The sequence below is a fragment of the Mugil cephalus genome, chromosome 14, assembly GCF_022458985.1.
Source record: "Mugil cephalus isolate CIBA_MC_2020 chromosome 14, CIBA_Mcephalus_1.1, whole genome shotgun sequence".
Classification (NCBI taxonomy): domain Eukaryota; kingdom Metazoa; phylum Chordata; class Actinopteri; order Mugiliformes; family Mugilidae; genus Mugil; species Mugil cephalus.
Window position 1 is genome coordinate 5,217,512 of NC_061783.1, and position 23,003 is coordinate 5,240,514.

The 23,003-nt window shown below is 41.8% G+C and overlaps 1 protein-coding gene across 6 annotated transcripts in view; it reads right to left on the minus strand.

Moving 5' to 3' along the window:
• Window positions 1-21,536: 21,536 nt before the first annotated feature.
• Window positions 21,537-23,003, minus strand: part of ptprua (protein tyrosine phosphatase receptor type Ua) — a 192,904-nt gene continuing 191,437 nt past the window's right edge. For all 6 annotated transcript variants that reach the window (XM_047604874.1, XM_047604871.1, XM_047604873.1 and 3 more), the window contains one exon: window positions 21,537-22,593. In XM_047604874.1, coding sequence (XP_047460830.1) covers window positions 22,531-22,593 — 63 coding nt within the window. In that variant the 3' untranslated portion in view covers window positions 21,537-22,530. The remainder of the gene's footprint in view (window positions 22,594-23,003) is intronic.

Sequence of the window (23,003 nt, forward strand, 5' to 3'; positions counted from 1 at the left end):
TGCGAGTAATTCAAAAAGCCTGAAGCACTAAAACTATCTCCATAGTCTGATAGACACTGGAGGCCGTCCAGTGATCTCCTAGCTCACAAAAGCCTAATCGACAAAGAGAGTAGAAGAACATCACAAGCGTCCCCCGTCTCACTAAACAGACAAACTTTCATTTTACCAAACATATGTGGACCCTTGTCTTTTTCATTTTCTCAGCTTCGTGAAACATAATGTCCATGGACAGCTGTTTTAAGTCACACAAGGTGTTCTGGTCCTAGAACAGGCAAACTCCAGGTCTTCTCGCCACCTGCAGCATACAGCCAGTAAATCGATAAGTGAAAAACAGTTTGCCTGCTCTCCTTTCAGCTGCTCAGGAGCTGGTTCCCACACACAGGCAACTCGATCTGAAAACACAGGCCGCGTCAGGTAGGTATGAATTGACTCAACCAAACACAGTAGAGCTTAAGAGCCGCTCACACCTCACTTTTAATTTGGGGAGTCATTCTGTGTGGGTATTAAACGTACAAATTCACCAAACAAAGTCGAGCTACATCACCGCGGTCACCATTTTGAAGTGTTGCTCCAGCACCCACTGATAAAGTATATCGCCATCTTCTCAACAAGCACTGAGCCTTATTTTATCAGCGATTTGAAACTAACGCAGAAGTGAGTTTTAAAAATTCATGGTAGGTAAGTTCAGAGGAACAACATAAGTACTAATTGAAAATGCACGGCGGGTTCCGAGACCGACGTCTTTCCTCTGAAGGCTGAAGGCTGTCTGTATTTACAAAGACAACAGTTCCCGTATTGCATAAGTGGATTCTTACACGAACAGAATAACAACTTGAAAGATATTGTGTTTGCTGCAATTTCACTACAGCTACTCAGACTTTCTCTGCTCGTAGCCAGGATGGTGGTAAACAACTTTTCAGAATTTACATCCTCCAGCCTGCCCGAGCGGCACAGCCACCCAGCACTCCAACAGCATTGGTATGCCAGGAAATTTAACATTTAGTGGAAGGCCATTGGGATGCTACAGTGCAGGCTGAAGAAACCGAACATACAGCATATTGGGATCATTTCTGGAAGCTGTTTATATATTTTCAGGGAATGGGAAGAAGTCTCCAAGTATGCAGCCATGCTACACACATTAGCCACTATGGTTGTAGGCAGCCCTGTGTTGTATGAACATAAAGTACATTCAGTTTTGCCACCACTTGTCAATCAAGCGAAATTCCTTTCTTCATTTCAGTCAAAGAGCAGTCTGGTGTCGCTTTTTAGGAATTTATATATTAATAATGGCCATATATCACGTAATAATACCCTAATATACCATCAACAGACATGTCCACGCCCTGATACGCATAGGAATGTGTATATCAGTACTGTGTGTTCACATTTTTAGCCATACTAACACCATGGCTTTAGGGTCTGTGCATTAAATGGTATTTCAAGTTTGAAATAATGCAAACTAAACAGACGTATGTTTTTAAACCAAAAAAACAAATAATGAAAAAATAAACCTTTTTATTCTGTAGTCTAAAACAGCTGTATTTTCCTTCCTTCAGTTTTTGGTAAGATTCCCTGTAAATCAGAAAAAAAAATAAAAATAAAAAATAAATAAAAAACCTACTGTTATTTAATTTTTATTTTTAAATCAAAAGAACATTTTATTCTGTTGTCTTTCAAAGTAAAAGTGTAATAAGAAAAAAAAACACTTCTATTGCAAAATGAAATTTCTTTCTTGTTCTTCTTTTTAGTCAAAGTGCAGGATCAACTCATGATATGTTTCCTGTTTCTTTTTTGGAAATTAATTATTAGTAATGGCTATGAGAAACTTTTCATTGATAAATGATTTAATTTGGAGCTTTTGACTGGATGCTAAGTGAAAACCTTAGGAGCTGGACTACAGCTGCAGCTAATGGCAAAGATGATAGTGATGAGTGGTCAGCTCCCATGTAAATGGGAAATTACCAGGAAGCGACTAGTAGTATCTGTTCAGACTTTGTATCAACATGTGCCCTGAGTGATTCAGTCTCAAATAGCCAGATTTCTGCATGTGGTCACACATTATACTACACGAGATCCAGAACACAGTTTTCATGCAACATCACTTGGGCTGCAGTAGAACATTAGATGGATTGCTACTGCTGTATTAGAAGCTTGAACAGGCAGTTTCTTGTGTGCATCCCAACATAGGCATAGGATAGAAATTCATAAAAACTTATGCATTTAAACTTATGCAAGAGGACGTCCGTCTGCCGCTGCGTCCAGTACGTATTTTGTGTTCCCACAACTAAACACAAATGTCCCATACAACCTCAACAGCTGTTCCAACTGGCACCAAACATCGTCAATGTCTCTTGGTGGACTGGATTACTATAAAGCCATATATCATGTAACAATATCACATAATGTTATATGTCACCAACAGAAATGTTTACATCCCACTATGTAAAGGAATGTGTGTATCATTACGGTGTTCAACTTTTTAGCCATGCTAGCACCATGGCTCCAGAGTCCATGTATTATTTGGTATTTCAAGTTTGCTTTTAAAACCTGAAACACAAACTAAATACAGGGTTATTTTTAAAATCCAAGAAACAAATGATGAAAAAATAAAGCTTTTTATTCTGTAGTCTAAACCAGTTGTATTTTCTTTCAGTGAAAGAGGAAGTAGCCTACATCCGCAACACACCGCTAGGCATAGATCATTACGACAGCCCAGGGCTTGTTCAGGGATTAGCACTGGACTCTCAGTTGTTACTTGAATAAAAATGTGATGCTTCTCCATATTCAGATCAGAGATCAATCAGAGATGATAAAACCGAGGACATAAAGTCTAATATTACATCTGAATATGTTAAGAGGTGACTCGTTGCCCTCCACTGGTTTGCTTTTATGGTTGTTTGTCCGTTTCTGGTTGCTGCCATCACCTGCTTCTCCACATCCAGTTAACCTGGACCCTACTCAAGGACCTTCCACTCTCCCACCCTTCACGAGTACTTCAGTTTACCCCCTCGTGATGCAGCCCATGCTCCAGCCTTTTTTGGCAGCCAGCTCCTCCCTGATCTTTGGGAGGAGTTTGCAGAACTCCTGAGTCCTGCGCCTGACTTCTTTCCTTTGAGTTTTCCACACAGTAACCCAACATTGTTCTGAAGTCATAGCGACGGTCTGTTTTGACTAACAGAAAAGGTTTAGAGAACTAAAAAATCTTTGAATGCTGTAAACAACTCTTTCTTGTTTGTCTGGGTCACCTGATGTCTGGTTTTATATGAATCAAATAACGGCTGTTTTCTCGTTTAGCTCTCTGTTTTCTTTTTTCATATATTAAAGGACAGCGGTAAATTCACATGTCTTAGTACACTTTTAGTTTTGTCTCATTAAATTGAAACTCTTTATTTCATTTTAGAGTCTAGAACCAAACTCTAAATTCTATCAGCTCCACAGACTTTCTAGGACTGGCTTGCGACACAGATTTTTTTTTTTGCAATGAAGACTACCACATGTTGGCAACTGCGCTAGAAACTGGAGATGTAGGGTTGGGCTGGATGTACGTAACGATCCAATCAAGTTGCATTAAATGATGTGTAAGATCCAAGGTCTCCAGAGCTTAACTAGGGATCTGTTGCTTCAACTGTTACAAAGGATGAAAGGTGCTTTGATGTCTGAACCCTGAACATGTTTTATGCTAAGCAGCATGTATAACTGCAACTGCACGAGAAGCAGAATTATACAAAGCCGAGTCACATTGGTCCTGCTCCTCTTCACCCCGTGTTTACGGTGTGAATTGCGTTCGCATCTTTGCTAACAGCATCGGGAACTTCAGGAAGACTGCAGCTAGCTAAAACAGAAACTAATTGGTGTTGCTGAGGGCAAATCCATAGCGTATGGCTCATTAAGTTTAGTTTTAATGAACGAGTGTAGAGCATGATTAGGAGTGCAGGACAAAGACCCTATGCCCTGGTACATTAGTGTGCTTTATAGCCTCACAACTTCACTTGTGAAGTGGGGGAGTTGGTGAAGGCTTTCTGATACCATACATTTATTTTTAGACAATGTGTATTTCAAGGTGAGGCAGGGGAGATGAATATATAACCTCAAGTGAGGAAGAATCCCACTTCGAATGCATCAACAACTCAGGGGATCCAAATAATGATGTGATTTATGAAAGATTTATCGCCACTGACATTTGAAAGAAGTAAATACTCTATTGCGCTATTACTCAACTTCTGTGCAACTGTTCTTGTTGCTTTGCCAGTTTATGTCCCTGAGACACCCCTGTACACTCTGTGTACTCTTCTATATACACGAATGGTTTCACTCAGTCCACATGTGTGCGACAACATTTTACTTACTGGGGGGTCCACGTAGCTCACCTGGTTAAGCTGTGTCCTCTGCTCCCCTTTCTCTCACACTGTGCTTCCTGTTTCTCTTTTACTGCAAACTATCAAAAAAAACACACAAAAAAACACAAAAGGCCAAAAAAGTAGATTTTTAAAAAAAGCATTTGACTCAGTGGCTGCTGCAGTGCGATTGCTGAAGCATAGCAACAGGGCTTTGATCTCAATAAGAAAACTGAGCTGTACTGGCAATTAATTTGAAACACAGCATCCTGGCATGGATTTTCCTCCCAAATCTACTTTAATTACTGAATGTAATGTGAACCTTAGAGATCTCTTTAAAAGATATAGCAGGAAGCCCGTCTCCGGAGCCCTGTCAGAACATCTTGAAACTACTTTTCATTAGTGGTTCCACACCAAAACCCTCAGCTGGGTGAAGTGGAGGGCTGAGTGGAAGAAAAGATTGCTGGGAACTCTGGCTAAACTAGATCACCAGTGGCATCCCAGGATCTGTAGAGAAGCCCTCTTAATCTTAATCTCTTTCCCTCAGTTCTCTTCTAGCGTGTCTGCCTTTTTTATTTATCTATCTTTTCCTCTGCAGGAAGGAGAATGTCTCTGGATTCTTATACCAAGTAATTCAGGCCGAGGTTTTCGAATGCAGCTCTCTCATTGGGATAAAGACAGCGTTACAAATTCCATATAAAGATCAATACCAGTGACTGGTGTAATGACATACTCTGATTAGTCACAACATTAAAACCACTGACAGAAGTAGTAAATAACATTGACCATCTTCTGACAATACAATGTTCTGCTGGGAAAATTTTGGACCTGGAATTCACATGGATGTTACTTAGACATGTAGCGTCCCACCTAGACCAGACCTAGAGGCCCCCACCCCATAGCATTAGCTGCGTTTCCATTACAGTATTTCTGAAGTTTCATTTGTACGCATTTCCATTGAAAGGTGTTTTGCGAATGAGCTGTAACTCCCAAAAAGTCTTGCCTCGCGATATCCCATAGTTCTCTTAAATCCTCGTCACATGAGACTTCACTTTGAGGAAGAGGGACTTTAAATGAACTGGTCACATGACCAGCTGGAACATCTCCGGTGATGGGGGAATACAACCAAAGTGTTTCCATTGCACTTTTGCAATAAACGTTTATACTGATACATCTTGAAAACCACCTCATGAGAGGTTTTTAAAAATGTAAGCGTTTCCATTACCAGTTTTGTTATTGGGATATTTGTGTTTTGCACATTTCTAAGGGTAATGGAATCGCAGCAAATGAAACTCCTCGATGGCAGCAGCCACCCCCAGCAGGATGCAGCCTGACACAGAAACACAAACAAAAACGCTTCAGGAATAACTCAAAAAACATGTACAACATGACCTGACCTGACCTCCAGCGTGTCATTCTCTACAGTGCAGTTGTAGAAAACCTTCAGTGACTTAAGGCAGGTGGTCATAATGTTGTGCCTGATCGATGTATACAGATTGAGCATCGTTTTTACTAGAACGGGTACTGATGATGGTGCTAAGGAGTTCAAACTGCCAGAAATGACAATGACAGTTTATGAGATATAGTTATACACTGTAGGATGGTAGGGTCAGCAGTATCACGTGGGTGATTTGACTCGAGGGGCTGCTGTTCACAGTCCAATTTCTTCAGTTTCTTTGAACCGCAATTGTGAACCACGGGTCTTTTTCCCCTAAACCTTTCACCCAACCTAACTGGAGTCACTTTACCATTGAGATGACCTGTCAGAATGGTTGAATTATTTATATTAAAGTTTTGGTGCATTAAAGGCATGTTCCAGCCCATTACTGTGTTTGCGCTGCACTATGTGAATTGCGACGGCCCGAACTCATTCTGCCTGTGTGACAGTTCAACGAGGATCCTAGAGACACCACATTTTATGAGAAGGCGGGACCCAGACACAGGTCACACAAGCACTAAGGGCAGGTTGAGGTAAGTTTATTAAACTTACAAACATGGAGAACAAAAGGCTCTGCCCCTAGAGGTAAGAAAATCCAATAAAGAGTCCAACAAAAGCGATCCAACGAGGAGACTGGCAGGAAACACAAGCAACAAAGCACACAAACCAGCAAACAGAAATGGAGAGACATGACTATATAGACACACAAATAGCTGATTTGATGACGGGAAACAGCTGAACCAAATGCGGGGAGGAGCACACAGACTAAAGACACAAGGAGAGGCTGACTAGACACAGGTGATGCTAAGTAATGACAGTGGAATTAAAACTAAAGGGATCATGGCAAAATTCAACAGGAAACAAACTGAGGCCGACTGTACAAATCCAGTGCACAAACTTCAGACTTGTGTACTCGGTAGTTTGGATTTGACAAGTTCACTTCTGTACATATTTGTGGAGCTGTGAATTGAAACGGAACTTGGGCACCAACGGACGAATTTCCACAAGACAACTTTAATGTACATGTACACTTCTCCCGCCCTTCTTTCCCTGTCTTTATCTCTTTTGATGCTACCCAGTGATGGCAAAACGTAAAAAAAAAGAAGAAGAACGAGTGTTCCAACAGATTTTTGTGACCCTCCACAGAGCACTGATCTCAACATAACAGAGCCAGTCTACGATGACAAAGAGACAGAACACTCAGACAGACTAATTATAAGTATTTGTCTTGACTGCACTTGGTGCGACGGCAGAAAATGTTAAATATCACCTTTTGTGATAAGCTCAGCCCTGAATAAATAAAAGCTTTTGCGGCGAACACCACCATGAGTTTAAAGGCAAAGTTCGAAATGTTAAAATGTTATTGGGATAAAAAAAAACTTGATAGAAGTTTTAGTTATTTTTAGTTAACCAAAGTCTACTTGCAAAAGACAATATGAAAGATCAAAACTTTGCAGCAGCGCCGGATGACAATCAAAATATATGTAATTCACACGTCTATCTAAAACCTCCCATAATGAATTTAGAATGAAAGAGCCTTTTCCAACATTCAATGACAAGAATCCCATGAAACAGGTTTAATGGCCCCTTTCCACTCCATAAAGACGCGCCGGTGGGGTGTGTAACACGCTGCGCGAGAGCAACAATGGCTGCAACCAAGCTTTTGTTTTTTCCTTCCCTCCTTTCATCTCCACACTAGTCCCCAGTTTCAAAGCGAGGCCCACAGCAGTAAGAATCCGCGCGCTTTCATACACCTGGCATAAAAGTAAAAGAAACCATTGATCACACCATCGCGTGCTCACGGAGCCTTGCTATTACTCCCTGCCGTTCCCCCAGGTCCGTCTCACGGGCAGTTCCGTTGAAATTGTGCGTGACTTCAAACACACGCGCGCACGGAGCAAAATGTTAAATGTAGATAATAAAGATATTTCTCTTCCAAATGATTTCTATTTTTTTGGGATTTTAATCTAAATGGAAACATTTGTCCCGGGGGTTAAGTACGCAAGTGTACCAATTCTCGTCTCTGCTCGGTGATTGGTTATTGATTTTCCATCTGTGCAGCAGATTGGCTTTTGCCCAAAAGAGATGGAGGAGTGAAATATGGTTCTCCGCCATTTTATTTCCAGGGCCATTAGCTCTGAGGAAACTATCCACTATAGGTCATGGAGAGTCTGTCATGTTCAAACATGACACTGAGGCAACTGTGTAAAGCGCACACAATAGCTCCAGCTCAATAATCAATTCAGAGGTGTAGTGATTTGAAGCACAATACTACGGCGGCATTGCCTAGACATGTCACTCTCCGGTGTTGTTCAGCAGTATAGCAGCCCAGCTTTCCCTAGTGCGCACACCGACAATGCCAAAGTCTGCCTCAGATATTCAGTGGCACCAAACTTTCAAATGCATGGTTAAAACCGGAGTCCAATATGTTTAATGAATAGTAATGCGGTATTAGTATTCACAGCGGGCAGACAAACTGGGTTCTTTGCCGGCGCTCTTCCCTTTCCATTTGAATGACACAGAGAAATCAAAAGAGCGCCAGAGAGGCACAGAGGCCTTTCATCTGCCACCAGCGAAAGTAAGTGAAAGAACAGGGCAGAGAGTTAGAGGAACTGAGTCACTGCTTCTTCTGTAGATTATCTTTTTTTTTTTTTTTCCCTCTCTGCAGCATCCAGAAATCCTCTCCGACTTCAGATTTGTTTTCCTGCTCTCGTCGTCTGCTGTGCTCCACTCACACGCGCGCACACACAACATAAGGTCTTCACAGGTGGAGGACATCAGCGTGAGTTAAGATTTCTATTTCTTAAAAGACCAACCAAACCAAGTTAAAGAGCCTCCTGGAAGCTAAACGTTACGCCATGAAGCATAGTTTTAAGATTAAGTTACTGTTTTGTTACCTTTACAACATTACCAAATACACAGGCTGAGACTAACATTTCCCATACAATCAATGCAAATACATATTCCTGTGTGTCTTTGTTTTGGTTAGTGAAGTGAATGTAACCAGGTTACCTTACCTCCACACACTGTACGCACTGTATACCAGAACATATAGTCAGTGTTAACAGGTTTAAATGCATTATTCTATAGTGATTGTTTGGCTGTGTTTGATTTCGAATGTAAGGTGTGGACCCCAGGAAGACTGGTGATTGCTACAACATCCTAGCCTGACGCATCCAGTCTGTTAACACACCGAATGGATTTAATTATAGAATGTGTTTGAACTGATACGGAGAAAGAAAATACCTGAACTATATGGTCCTGCAACCAATCAGAGCGATTAAGTCATTCTTTCCAAATGCCTTAATCCTTGTTATCTGATTGTCCTGTAGAGTTAGAACTCTACACACCTCACATCTACAACAGCACAACAGCAGCAAGTTTGTTGTAAGCAAATTAAACTCCTCAGATGACACACATTACCGCTTAGAGCCACTTCAAACTATTTAATTGGCCAGATCTTAGCCATAGCATAACAAAGCAATTAAGTTCCCAACAGAGTGGTTCCTGATCAACAATATTTGGAAGGTCAATAACATCAGCTACAAGGGATTATTTAATTTGAAAGTACTCTAAAGCTTTCAAAGTTAAGGCTCATTTAGGGTACCTACGCCAGGGGTCGGCAACCCGCGGCTCCGGAGCTGATTGCGGCTCTTTCGTTCTTCTGCTGCGGCTCTCCATGGCGAGCGGTGCGGAGCAAGGACGCTGAACAAAAGTCGTTCACTTTTTCACGCTAGCGTCCTCAGAAAAGCGGCAACTGTTCAGCCAGTAGGGAACAAACAAGAGCTGCACAACAACTGAATGACATTGAATGCCACACCACCACTCACACTCATGGTCGTAACGACTGAATGTATATACTAGGTCGTAACATCAAAAAGCACTTAACTCCCACAGTGCATTGCAGCGCATATACTCTTTGCTATCGAGTATTTAATTCAAATGTATTTTATTTTACTGCGTTAGTTTTTTAAACATAATAATAAATTTGAATTTATGGTGATCTTGACACATTAAAATAAAATGTGTTTAATTTTTTGTCACTCATAATATACGTCATGACAGCCGATGTGCGACACCCACTGGCATCTCGAGTCCACTATTTATTGAACTTTTCCACCGCAGGTAAGCCAATCATGGATAAATCCCCGTTATGTATGCATAAATACAATTTTGTTTTCTCTGTAGCAATTCAATGTTGCATAAACAACATGTTGCTTTCTCTGTTGCAGTTCTTTCATTTCATAAATGCAACACAATGTAGTTTTATATACATAGGCCTAGCATAGAGGTAAAAACGATATATGCAGTGTTATCTTCATTTTAGATGTCAAAGGTGTTTTAGATGTTTTTTTTTTGGCTCCCAGTGTTCGAGTGTTTTTAGCCTACGCCAGTGCGAGCCATTTATACTTGCGCGGTCGTCAGTCTAGCTCGCTCTGTAAAAACACCACCCAAACACTAGTTGGCGCTGTGTCTTTTTTGCCAATCACATTAATTTTTGTCTTTACTTCCTGCTTCACTTTCAACAACAGCGACTGAAATTTTCGGCAAAATTTCACCGAAGACGAGTCGTATAAACGTTTGTATCGCCAGAACACCTCAGTTAACCTTTGGTTAATGTGTTCCATCTTTATTTTTTTTCAAAAATATCAAGTTGAAAATTGTGTAGATGGAGAAGCAGCCGGAAAGGTGCACGTCAGCTATGGCGTTTAGGTCTGCATAGGGTTTGTGCTGTCGCTGTAACAACGGCATTAAATTGACGCAGAAGCCTAAACTGCCTATTAGTGCTGACAGTGAGTCAGCTGTGTGGAATTACTTACTTTGTGAAATGTATGTATTTAAACTAGTAGCACCACCTCATAGTTGTACGCTTCTGTTACAGTAACAGATGAGGAACAGTTTACAATCACGTCTGTATCAGTCTCATGTAAAATATGTAGTGAAAAAAAATATTTGTAGACAGTTTGACCTTTGACCCGTCAAAATGTATTCACCCTGTCCAGTGTACCTAAGTACGGGCAGACAATCGACAGATAGATACATGGTAGGTACTTTAGAAACAAGAAGTGTCTGGCCCCCTTTAACGCCTAACTGGGTTATCTTCTTTTTACATTTAAATATAGACCAAAATCATGTCTTTAAGTATTTGAGTGGGGATCAGATCATGCTGCAGTTACAAAATCAGGATGTTAGTCGTGCAGAGCAGCGGCAGCCTGGAAACGGCTTGGAAGTGACGGCTGGCTGACATGCAGTCTTACCGGGCTGAGTTTCAGTCACATTCTTGTTCGTTCTGTCTGACAACAGAAACGGGGAGAAAAAAAAAAAAAAAAGCGTGAACGAGAGCAGCTTCATTGGGAATACAGCTGGATTAAAGTACAGTACATGTGAGCACAGAGAATGCGAGAGGAGCAGAAAGATTTAAAGACACCTCGTGTCTCACACAGTCACTGTCACATTGTTCCGCATTATCATCAGTTAATACATTCTTGATAAGTTAAATTATTAAGGGTGTCATTAATGATTAACTGCCAACACCATAATAGTGGTCCTGTTCCAAAAAAAAATATATATATATCTAAAGTTTAATGGCTTAAACATCATTAACATGATTTTTTTCCTCACATACTCATCACCACTCTTTCATATGCAGCGAAACGCTAATGGTGTAGAACCCAGCTGCGCTAGGAGAAGCTAGGCTGAAATCTAGCAGACTGAGATGAAACAAAATTACAGTATTACACTAAATTACAGTGGATTTGGAACAGATTTATTTCAGACCATAGTGATCTGATAAGAGACGCCTAGAGTTGCTCTCAGTGCAGTCCGTAGGCTCCGCTAGGAACATCTCTGTCTTGGTGTTTTGTGCAGTTTTGTAGAAAAAGAGAAGGGATCTATATTTCATAGTAGAATCAAATACAGCACACATTATTTATACACGAGCACTAATATAACAGAATAGTTCATTGAGCCAGGTGTAATCATTTATTTTATGAAACTTTCATTTTACCATCTGGAATGAGGTGACCAAACTTCATGAAACAATGACAATCATACTCCGAGCAGGCATAACATTTTGACCACCTTCCTAATATAATATGGGTCTAATTTTGGGGCCTTTGGGTCCTATGGGTTGAGGGGAGGGGCCTCTGTGGATCATCCCACAGATACATGATCAGTTTGGGATCTAGTGAATTTAGAGGCCAGGTCAACACCTTGTGCTGTTCTTCATATTTTTGTGGTTTAAGTTAAACTGATTTTGTGTGTGTGTTATTTACTTCATCTGCCAATGTTTTTAATGTTTTGGCTGACCGGCGTAAGTATTATTTCTCAAAAGGGAACAAAGACATTTGGTGACAAAAAACAGTATAAGTATAGCTCGCATGGACCCACACAGTCCCAAGAAGTGGTCTAATCAGGGTTTTGTGTCAATGCTTTAACTTCACATTAAGATAATAATTCACAAGTTCAAAAAAGAAATAAAAAAAATATCCTAGTTGATTTCATGACACCTGTTGTTACCATGGCAACTGCAAGTGCCTCTTAAAATGTAATGTAATGCAGGCACACGTAGTTAGAATAAAGAAGTTAGTCAAGAATAACTGCAACCTCGATCCAATGCCACACGCTGGAAAACTCCGCAGTCAATGAGGGAAATAACTCAAATGTTGCTGGTTTACATGCGGGGTTCGTTTTCCCGTGAATCCCCTGTGCTGTGGTTGAAAATCATGCGCAGGAATGTGCTCTCCTAACGTCGATTAAAAGACCACAAGACAGACAGGTAATTACCAAATGCACACAAAAAAACTACAGTATAAATAGTATCAAAAATGGGGTTAAAAGTTATATCTTCACTGTCCAAAAAAAGTCTAGGTAATTAGTTTTTTTATTTAAGAGGTCTTTTGTAAATTAATGGACAAATTAAAGAGAGCTCTAGCTACCATGACGAGCCAAAGTCATTAACTCGGAGAAGCATGTTTGATATAGACTAGTGGCTAAATAAAGGATTAATTAAGGTCATTCGGAGGGATGCATGTGTCATAATTGAAGACAAAAACAAGAAGCCTGTGGTTAGGTGCAGAAAGAAAGAAAGAGGAGCACGAAATATCCAGACAGGAAAGCCAGCGACTGGATTACCGCAGGATTTTTGAGCTCTCTCACGATATAGCTCTCTCCTAGCCAGGTTGCCATATTTGTTTCGGAAAACAGAACTTAGGAAGTAGTCACAAATCTTTTATTTTCATCTGGCAGATGAGATATTTGTTTATCCGGGCAGTTAGAGGAGTCGTTTAGAGACACTCTCAGCTTTAGTTATGGAAATTGTTCCTTGATGCTACCCAGTGAGATGAGCCACAGAGCACTTTAGAAGACTTTATACACTAAGCTCAGACTTTACCATTTTTCAGGTACACAAGTATTACAACTTTAACTGCACTTGTGCACCTTGTGCTGTTTTTCATGTTTTTTTTTCAGTTGTACCTAAACCGTTTTTGTGTGTGTCTGTGTCAGTCTGCATCCTGCCGGGGATGGGGGTGTCTGGTCTGGTCTAGGTAGGTGCTACATGTCTAAGTAACATCCACATGAATGAATACCAGGTCCAAACGTTTCCCAGCAGAAGAATGAATTGTCACAAAATAGTCGATGTTATTTACTTCTCCGTGCAGTGCCTTTAATGTTCAGTGTGTAAATGGAGACAGACCATCACCAGACCACCCACCTGTTCCGACCGACCTACGGAAACCAGTATGCAGCATAAAAAGATAACCTACCCACAAACTATGACTATGATACTATATGTTTCATCTTCAGGGTGCAGAGCCATAACAACAACTGCTCAACTTCAACTTCTAGCCTATCAAACAAAAGGAAAACAAAATACAGGTTAGGGCTCCTCCTGTTAATCCAACTGACACTGAAGAGGCGCAATAAACAAATAAAAATAAAACAGACAGGCAAGGGGGGAGAACAGCATGAAACAGGTGATCCCATGCAAACATGACTTAAGACCATGAGAAGGCACACAAAGATAAATACTGTGCCACAGTGTGCTGTAAATATTCAGTTCACTCAAGGCCAAACACAACTAATAATAATTTTCTGTTCACTTACTACAGTCACTTAAAATGGACCTCCTTGCTTGTAGTTAGAGTCCTAAGGTGAACAGGTGTTGAAAAGTGAAAATCATAGTCACCAGGGGTCATTTTCATGCATTGAAAACAGCATTTCAGCTTTGAATGTAAATTATAAATAAAAGTGGTGGGTGCTAAGGGGGAAAAAGAATAAATAAATAGATTTAAGTATATAAAGAAGTCTTTGCAACTTCTGAACACATGCTATCGATAATGTAGTCACCATGATACCGGCTCCAAATGCAATAGGCTGTATACATATGTATGGCCTGGTTGCAGTATAGGTCATAATTTACACCTCCGCCATGTTAGTGGATGGGCCAAACTGAAAAGCACATCGAATAATTTATCAAGGATGGTTTCAGTCACTTTAGGGAGTTAATGTAACGTTGATGCATGTTCAAGTGAGAGCAGAGTTAATTAAACCAGGGGTCCACAGGCCAAGCCAGACCCGGCCTGACAAACCATGCGGAACGGCCCACTTAACGATCCCAGACAATCCCTCTAAACTTCGCTAGTTTTTAAAAAAAAAAAAAAAAAAATTCCTATCACATATTCGCATTTAAAGCTTGGTATTATAACAATTATATATTATTATTATGAATATAATACTTTAATTATATCGCTCTTCTTACCCACAGGTTCTTAGCAATGGTTCTTCTTTCTCTTCTCAATTACCTGCGGCTGTGCTGCTCCGCCCCCACCCACAGGCACTCCCTTCCTCCCTTCCTTCCTCCCTCCCAAGCGTCAACATCCGGGTCTTCGCAATGAAGCCCATGCGTGCAAAAAGGTGCAGTTCATTGAGTGGCCACTTGAGGCTTGAGTGTGTCTAATTTCCAAAGATATAGTGTCGCTGTTGAACATAAAATGAACATAAAAATAGCGTCAGTTTGGCCAATGCAAGGAAGTGAGGACACGGCATCCATATTTATTTAGTCTATCTAACAGTCTATGCTAAATGCACAGTGCATGTATACTGTCTATATTTGTTTCAGTAAAGTTCTTTTGAAAAATTAATTAACAGAGCATAGCATATTGTATGCCCTGTGGATATGGTCCAGCTATATTTTTCAGCTACGTGCATTATAAAAGTGTAACCAGTAACACTGTATCAGATCCAAGCTATGGTGCATGCTGGCTTATAAACCTTAATGAGTGTCCTAATTGAATGGAGCTGTCAGCTATTTGTGTCCTTAGTCACACCTGTGCTTCTCAACGTCTGCTGTAATGAAGGTCTATTATGAGCCCAGAAAAAAAAGGAAAGAAGGACTTTCTGGGAACTGAAAAGAAGTGTTTTAAAGGGTTTGGCATGGATTATAAAGCCCGTTTGGTAGTACAGAAGAGTACAGGAGAGTAGGTTTACGATCTGCTGTTTGGTTGAAATTGGATTAGCAGTTGTAGGTATTGGCTGATCAGTTTGTTTGTTTCAACTTTGGTCGTCACTTTCGGATCCTGAAATCAACTGAAACTATCGACCAACTACATGCTCCAGAGGAATTTGGAACTTGTCAAAGTTAAGTGAAGAACAGGATTTCTCAAAGTTATTTAAATAAAAAAAACAACAACAACAACTTGAATATGATGACAAGATGAAGACATATCATTTCACGCTATGCGCACACTCATTATGTACGCCACTTGACCCGATCCTCTTCTTGTTGAGACAGATTTTTAAGCAGAAGCAGCAATTTGAGTTACTTTACCTCATAAATATGAATTCAACATGAGTTCACAATAAACTTTTATGATAAATATTAATTTAAAGAAAAAAAATCCTTATTCAGCGTTGTTCACCTGGTGGTTCAAATGTGCATGTTCTTACTGTATGCTAATGATGCTTTGTTTTTTTTTCCCATAATTTAAGAAACTCCAATCAAGAAAAGCATATGATCCAGTCATGTTCCATTCCATAAGTTTGATGGGACCAAACGAGTCACTGAGGTAGATACAGAGCGACAAATGCCACTAAGACAGTGTCATTATCTGGAAAGGGAGGACGTGTGGGTGGCTGGACAGGTCAACAAAACATCACACTTTAATACAGTAGCTAGCTGTTTGTTTTCCATCTAAAACCTGTAGTCAACAGTATTTTTAACAATGCAATTTAGTCTGGAGGACCAGGAATTTACAGAGCCGGATCAAGTCAGAGGAACTAAACTGAAGAAGGACCGTTTCCAACCAAAGGTTGTTCTGAAACAGGGAACGTTTACTCCCCGCGGTCAGCTCGTTTGGGCGGGTGTGAACGCAGCAATCGCACTTTGTTTCACAAGAACTGAACAGAGCCCAGACATTTGCAGCATGAATTCAAGTTACCCACAACCAATACAACTACACAACTACACTCTAACCACCACACAACAGCATGCGCTGCTGTGCACTTGATGGAGGTGCTCCATACCATAACCATCCATAAAACTGTTTGCAAGACCGTAATGTTGAGGGCAGGTCAGAACTTGCTTTGTCTCGACTGACCTGTGAACGTGAACCGAGCTGAGACCCGACTAAACCGTCATCCATGCTGGAGCACCGAGGAGCAGCTTCAGTGACAGACTGCTTCACCCTTGCTGTGTGGAGAAACGATTCAGAAGATCTTTCCTTCCTGCTGCTGTTAGGCTCCACAATGAACATTTCTAACATGTGCAATACTTTTACACCCCAAGGTTTCATTTTTACCATTCAATATGCACTGTGTACAATCATTAACTGTGCAATTCAACATGTTTTGTATATACGTCAGCACTTGCACTTTTTTTTTATCCTATTCTATTTTATTTCATTATGTATCTTTCATACAGTCCACTCTTTACTTTTGTTATTTTTCTCCCCCATGCATGCTGTTGAAAATTGCAATTTTCCCATTACGGGGCAAATAAAGGTTTCCTAATTCTAATTAAACACAACACATTAAAAATATTGTGCCAATTACTCCCTGAATTATGCAGTGAAATGTTGGTGTGAAAGCAGAAAATGGCAATATTCAATCTTTAGCTTTAAAAGGTTGTATTTAGTTGAAGCGTATTAAGCTCATATATTTCTATTAATGTGCCAGGATTAGTTGATTCTTGTCTTTCAAGTCATCAATCATCCAGGTCATGGTATCTTAAGAAAACAAAAAACCAATGTCAACAAGCTGACACAAGGGCAGCTGGTGTTACATGGCTACTTAAAGACGTGTCACCACTCACCCCAGTCGCCCCTTCAGCTCTGGATATTAGTAGACTCTTCTAAACGCCTGTATGCAGTTTGCAGTAGGAAATGGAGCTCTGACAGGTGTGGATTTATCAGAAGTGAGGAGTGTGTGTAGGTCAGGGTGGGTGCCATTACTCATATGAGTCAGGTCTGTGCAGGTCACGTCACCTTGGACCCCCTCGGAGCTCGCTGTGGCACAGGGAGGTGGAAGATGGAGACGCGGGCCATGTGCACCGCACAAGCCACTGGGATAAAACAGGGTCGTTATTGACTCGCCCTCGGCCGTCGCCTCGCATCTTCCTTCCCACCTCCATGGGAAGGAGCTGCTGTGGGTGGGGGAACAGTCATCTGTTCCACCCTCCCCCACACTGCCACAGGCTACCCAGGCTGATGTACGGCCTCCCCGGAAAACGACATATTTGCCATTAACTGCCGCCTTCGTGGACGTTCCATCATCCCAGCTCGACGTAATCAATGATGATAGCCGGGCTGAATGAGGAGTTTTCTTAAGGAACACCAGCTTTTATTGTCGGCGGCAGTGCCGTCTTGAAATGGGTTTTGTGGACCTTTATTCGATTTGGCCCGCGTAAAGAGACGAGGGGAGCTTCCGGTTCACGTGCACGCTAAGAGCAATCTAATTTAATGCAATGTAAAGTCGTGTCAGAGATGAGATGAATCTGCACAGCGATAAAGCGAGCTCAAATTGAATCTGCCATCAGTGGTACGATTCCATTCCCCGGCCCTTTGGAGAATTTGTATCAAAATGAAGGGAGATATTAATTGAATCACATGGCTGCACGCTGCACAGCTAGAGCCTCAACGCGAACCGGGCAGGAGGGAGTAATGCTTCTTTGTGTTTTCGCGTGCACTGCTTTCCTTCCCGCAGACTAGCCGTGCCAGGGCTCATCCTGTCCGCCTGTTTGACAAAAAAAAAATAAAAAACTCCCAACTGATGCTAGATTCTTACTGAGCCGTGGATTTAACATAACATGGGGAAAAAAGGGAAAGTTCTGCTGGACTCATCCAAACACGAGCTGCATCCCACCGCCAGGCGATCGGCTGTGGAGAGAAGCCCGGTGTTGTTTACCATCAGCTTACTGTCTGTTCGCGCGGCTCAGCGTGCCTGCTCTTTTATGCAGATATTAATAACTCATGAGCGAGAATATGAACAATCAAAAGGCATGGAGAAGTCTGTTGTGATTGCTGTCTTAGTAGGAGGGCGTGACAATGAAAAATTAAACAAAAGAGCAAATAATAAAGTATTGATGCGGACTACTGCAGGTAGTCTGAGACGCAAACACTTTCACATTACTGTGCTAACTTCATTTACTAATTAGATAATGTGTATGTTTCTGTCGATTGCCTGGAAACGGATGTGATTCCCGTGGTTGTGTGCGGGTGTGTGTGCGTAGAAGTCGTCACGAGCACGCCCCCCTCCTGCTTTTCACCACCTCTCTCAGTCATCTTAGAAAAGCCTTAGTTCCAGCACTTGAATGGAAGCTTTTCAGCGTAAAACAATGGCTGCAACAGTAATTACAGGCAACGCCTCTGCCACAAAAGACACTTGCGCTGTTCTCTAAAGCTTTCAGATCACAATCAAAAAGAAAAAGGCAGCGGCCTGTGTTTTCTTTCCAGTAAAAAATAAATAAATAAATAAATAAAAATACAGGTTTCTGTAATCTGTCATAAACAGATGCTACAAGGAGTGTGTCCTCGTCGCCGTCCTTTTGTGCGCCGCGCACAATAGGGATTGTGTTTTTCATCTGACGCACGTTGTGCAGCTTTTCATCATTTTTTTTTTCTTTAAACGCACTACAGCCAGATCAATTACCCCCGAAATACAAAGCGAGAATGTAATTGAACTTGGGGAACCACGCTGACAGGCGAACAATGCACCCCCCTACGTGGCCTTTGACCTTTATCGCATTGTTCGACTGTTTCCCGGAGTTCATTTGTTCTGCCGTCTACGCACTCTCCTCTGCATGAGTTTAGAAATCATCCGGCGGTGTCCTGTCCCTCATTTAAGACGCGTGCAAGCAGCAGGGGGTTCTCCAGTACTGTATAGTGAGAAGAAACGCCGCTCAGAGGGCACGGGAGGCTTAGACGGTGACACAGTAACTAGATGTGACATCACTTGTAAAGCGCCACATGCAAATTAAATGTGTCGGGCTCTCGATCAATGGATCATCAAGACTCTCCAATTAAAGAGGCGGCTGAATACTAGGGGCTCTGTTTGGCGGCGATGATAAAAAAAAAAAAAAAAAAAAAGTCCATTAAAGTTGCTAATTAAATGATAAGCGTAAATTAAAACGCAGGTCAGGAGGGTGAACTGTGGGGGTATAAAAGCAGTAATATCTGCTGGCTAAACGAAGTGGGGGAGGCGGTACCGTAGCGCTGAAGCCATCCATCACAAATTCGTAAGTGCTTAAAAGAAACATACCTTTGCGAAGCCGGGCGCGGGGCACAGATTCATCTGGAACTCTCTGGGAGAGGGCCATGTTTGGAAAATGAGCAGAAATGTGTTAACAGTCAATTTAAGAAAGCCTCTCCTTCTCAGCTGCAATAAACTCTTCATTATTAACACGGATATTACTTGCTCAGTATAAGAAATGAAAGCTGACTGGGATAATAAACAATAATAAGTAACTCAAACAAGACAGATTAAAAGTAAATGGGTCTTTTACACATACATACCAAAGCAGCTCCCCACTTCGACAAAGGAATACCACCCGAAACTGACTCGTCTTCAGATCTGATTTGCAGCTGTTTTCGCTTTTTCATCTGTTTGTTGTCTTCTTTTCCGTTTCCCCCTTGTAGACATTTTGTCTCTCTTTACAGTCATTTTTGCCTCGTTTTCATTTTGTCTCATTGTAGCCACTTTGCATCTCCTTGGGGGTCATTTTGCAACCCTGCGGCTATCTCTTTGTACACTGATGCAAAAAAAATTAAGGGACGCCTTTAAGATCTGATTGAGAGAAAATATCATGCTGGACATCTGTGAGAAAAAGATGCCGCATCGTTTGAGGGAAACGAAAATCATCAACCTAAAGAGGGATGAATTCAAAGACACCCAGAAAATCAAAGTGAAAACAGTCATGCAGCAGGCCAGTCCATGTTGCTTAGAGTGGTACTCAGTAGTTTGTGTGGCCCCCACATGCTTGATTTAATGTCCGACAATGTTGGGGCATGCTCCTAATGAGTAGATGGATGGTGTCTTGGAGACTCTCCTCCCAGATCTGGACCAGGGCATCACTGAGTTCCTGGACAGTCTGAGATGAGATGGGTCAAGACACAACACCCAGAGGTGTTCCATTTGATTTAAGGGGCCAGTAAAGGAACTGCCTGCATACACTCACCACAAGGGCATTGTCGTGCACCAGGAGGAACCCAGGACCCACTGTCCCAGCGTCGGGTCTGACAGCAGATACCTAATGGCAGTCAGAGTGTGGTTGTGTAGCCCGTAGAGGTCTGTGTGCCTCATATGCCTCACTAAGCTGTCACTGACCCACCAGCAAACTGGTCATGCTGAACGACAGGCAGCGTAACGTTCTCCATGGTTCTCCAGACCCTCTCACGTCTCCACATGTGCTCAGGGTGAACCTGCTCTCATCTGTGAAAAGCATGGAGTGTCATTGGTACCAGTTTTGCTGTTCCAGAAAATACCACGTCGGGGCCTCATGCCAACCTCATGAAGTCTTGTCTCTGATCGTTTGCTCAGACACATTCTCACCAGTGGCCTGGAAGCCCTCATCCTGTTCCTCCTTTCACAAAGAAGCAGATACCAGTCCTGCTGATGGGTTGAGGGCCTTCGACAGTCCTGTCCACCTCTGCTAGAGTAACTGCATGTCTCCTGGTGTCTCCTCCATGCTCTTGACACTGCGCTGGGAGTCACATCAAACCTTCAGGCAATGACACGTATTGATGTGTCATCCTGGAGGAGTTGGACTGCCTGTGCAACCTCTGTAGAGTCCAGGTACCGTCTCCTGCTGCCAGTGGTGACGCTGAGCCCAGTAAAAAGAGTCAGAACTAGTGAAAAAGAGTCAGAAATGATGAGGAGGGGAAAAATGTCAGCGGCCTTAACCCGTAAAACCATTCCTGCTTAGGGGGTTGTGTCATTGTTGCCCCTGTGGTGCACCTGTTGTTTATTTCATTAACACCAAAGCAGCTGAAACTGATTAACAACCCCCACTGCTACTTAACTGACCAGATCGATATCCCAGAAGTTTAATTTACTTCATGATATACTCTGATTAAAAAGTGTTCCTTTACTTTTTTTTTTGAGCGGTGTAGCTTTGTGTACCACACACCGTGTTGTGTCTCATTGCTATCGCATTTCGGTTGCTTTGTATCTCCTTTCCTTTTGCAGTTCTTTGTAGCCGTGTACTCATTCCAACCCACTTGCCTTGCAATTGTCTTGTAAGATGTACAAAAGACCATCTTCAAAAAGCGTGGCTTTTAAGCAACAGCGTATTTTATTTCTTTTCCTGTTTTATACACGATTTACAAAATGAAACACACTGAATAAATACAAATTTAGAAAGCAACAGGTTTTTTTTTTGCCGTATTCTCACAGCAACACGTGGTTATTCTTATGGAGCTCTCCCGGGACTAGCGGAGGGATTCACGTCGCAGAATCCAACCTGAAGCAGACTTGGGCCACACACTGCAATGAAACACGTAAGACTGGGCATGCAGATGCTGAACCCTAACCCATTTACAGACACAGAGAGAATGGATTGGCACACTGATAAGACGTTGAGAACATCTAGAAACACCCGAGCGAAGGAAAAAAAACATCTATATACACGAAGAATAAATAAAGAGAAATTAGGTCCAAGACAACTCCACTGTACAGATATGTCCATCGAATGTGACAGACTTCTTTCATTTTCACCTTCAGTAAACCTTCAGTCGTGAGCCTCACCCACAATATAGTTCAAATATAGTACAGTACAACATGGGATGTTCACCAACAGCAGATTGCACCATTTACAGTGTTACAAACAAACACATAATATCATCCGGTGGTTGGCATCAACCTTTCAGTGTTTGTTCATAATAAGGCAGGAAACAGCGAAGCTCTTTGAATCCCATTGGCGAGTTGTAGAACAGGTAGTCCGGCTGCCTTAACAGTGGTCTTAGAAAATGAATAAAATGAACTCCGCCCGTGTTAGTGTCCTCTGGTTTGGCAGATGTAGAGTGGCACAAAAGGGTTGTATCAGAGCGCAGGAAAAAGCAAAAAAGGGTGTCAGTAGTATGTTACAAGTTGTCCAGTGATCTTTCTCAGTCGGCCTTCGTGGCAGACAGCGTTTCATCCAGGCATGGCAAAGAACAGAACCAGAGTTGTATACATGGACTAAGAAGGCAGGAGCAAAGACCCAGGACCTAGGATCCAGGGTCTCGACCATCTCCTTGAAGAGGGACAAGAGGAGAGGGATAGGTGCTATCTGACTTCTAAACAGTCCAGGTACTCCTGGGCCAGATCATAGCAGAACCGGTACTGCTCCTGGGAACAGAACAGAGGTTTTGTTGTGTACAGGTCAGTCAAACCAGGTGCTATATACTGGCAATGCACTTTTGAGCCAAGGTAGCGGTTTCCAGTCTTTGAGGTACACAAACCTATGCTAAGCATCTCCTGCATGTAGCTAAGGAAAAAGATATAGAAGTGTGTTTTTCTAAATTTCAAACTAATTACAGTCTTAGAAGATGCTATCTTGCCAAAGTTAGATTACGTTATCTGTGTTTGACCAATGAAGCCATCAGCACTACATGGTATTAAACAGTCTTTATATTTAGGTATTCAGACACACAGGAGGAGCTGGCTAGCTACATTTCTATGTGTAGATGAATGTGGGGTAGTGGGTTGATAACTTGTACAGCTGTGTCAATCTCACTCTTGCAGTTCTTACAGGTCGT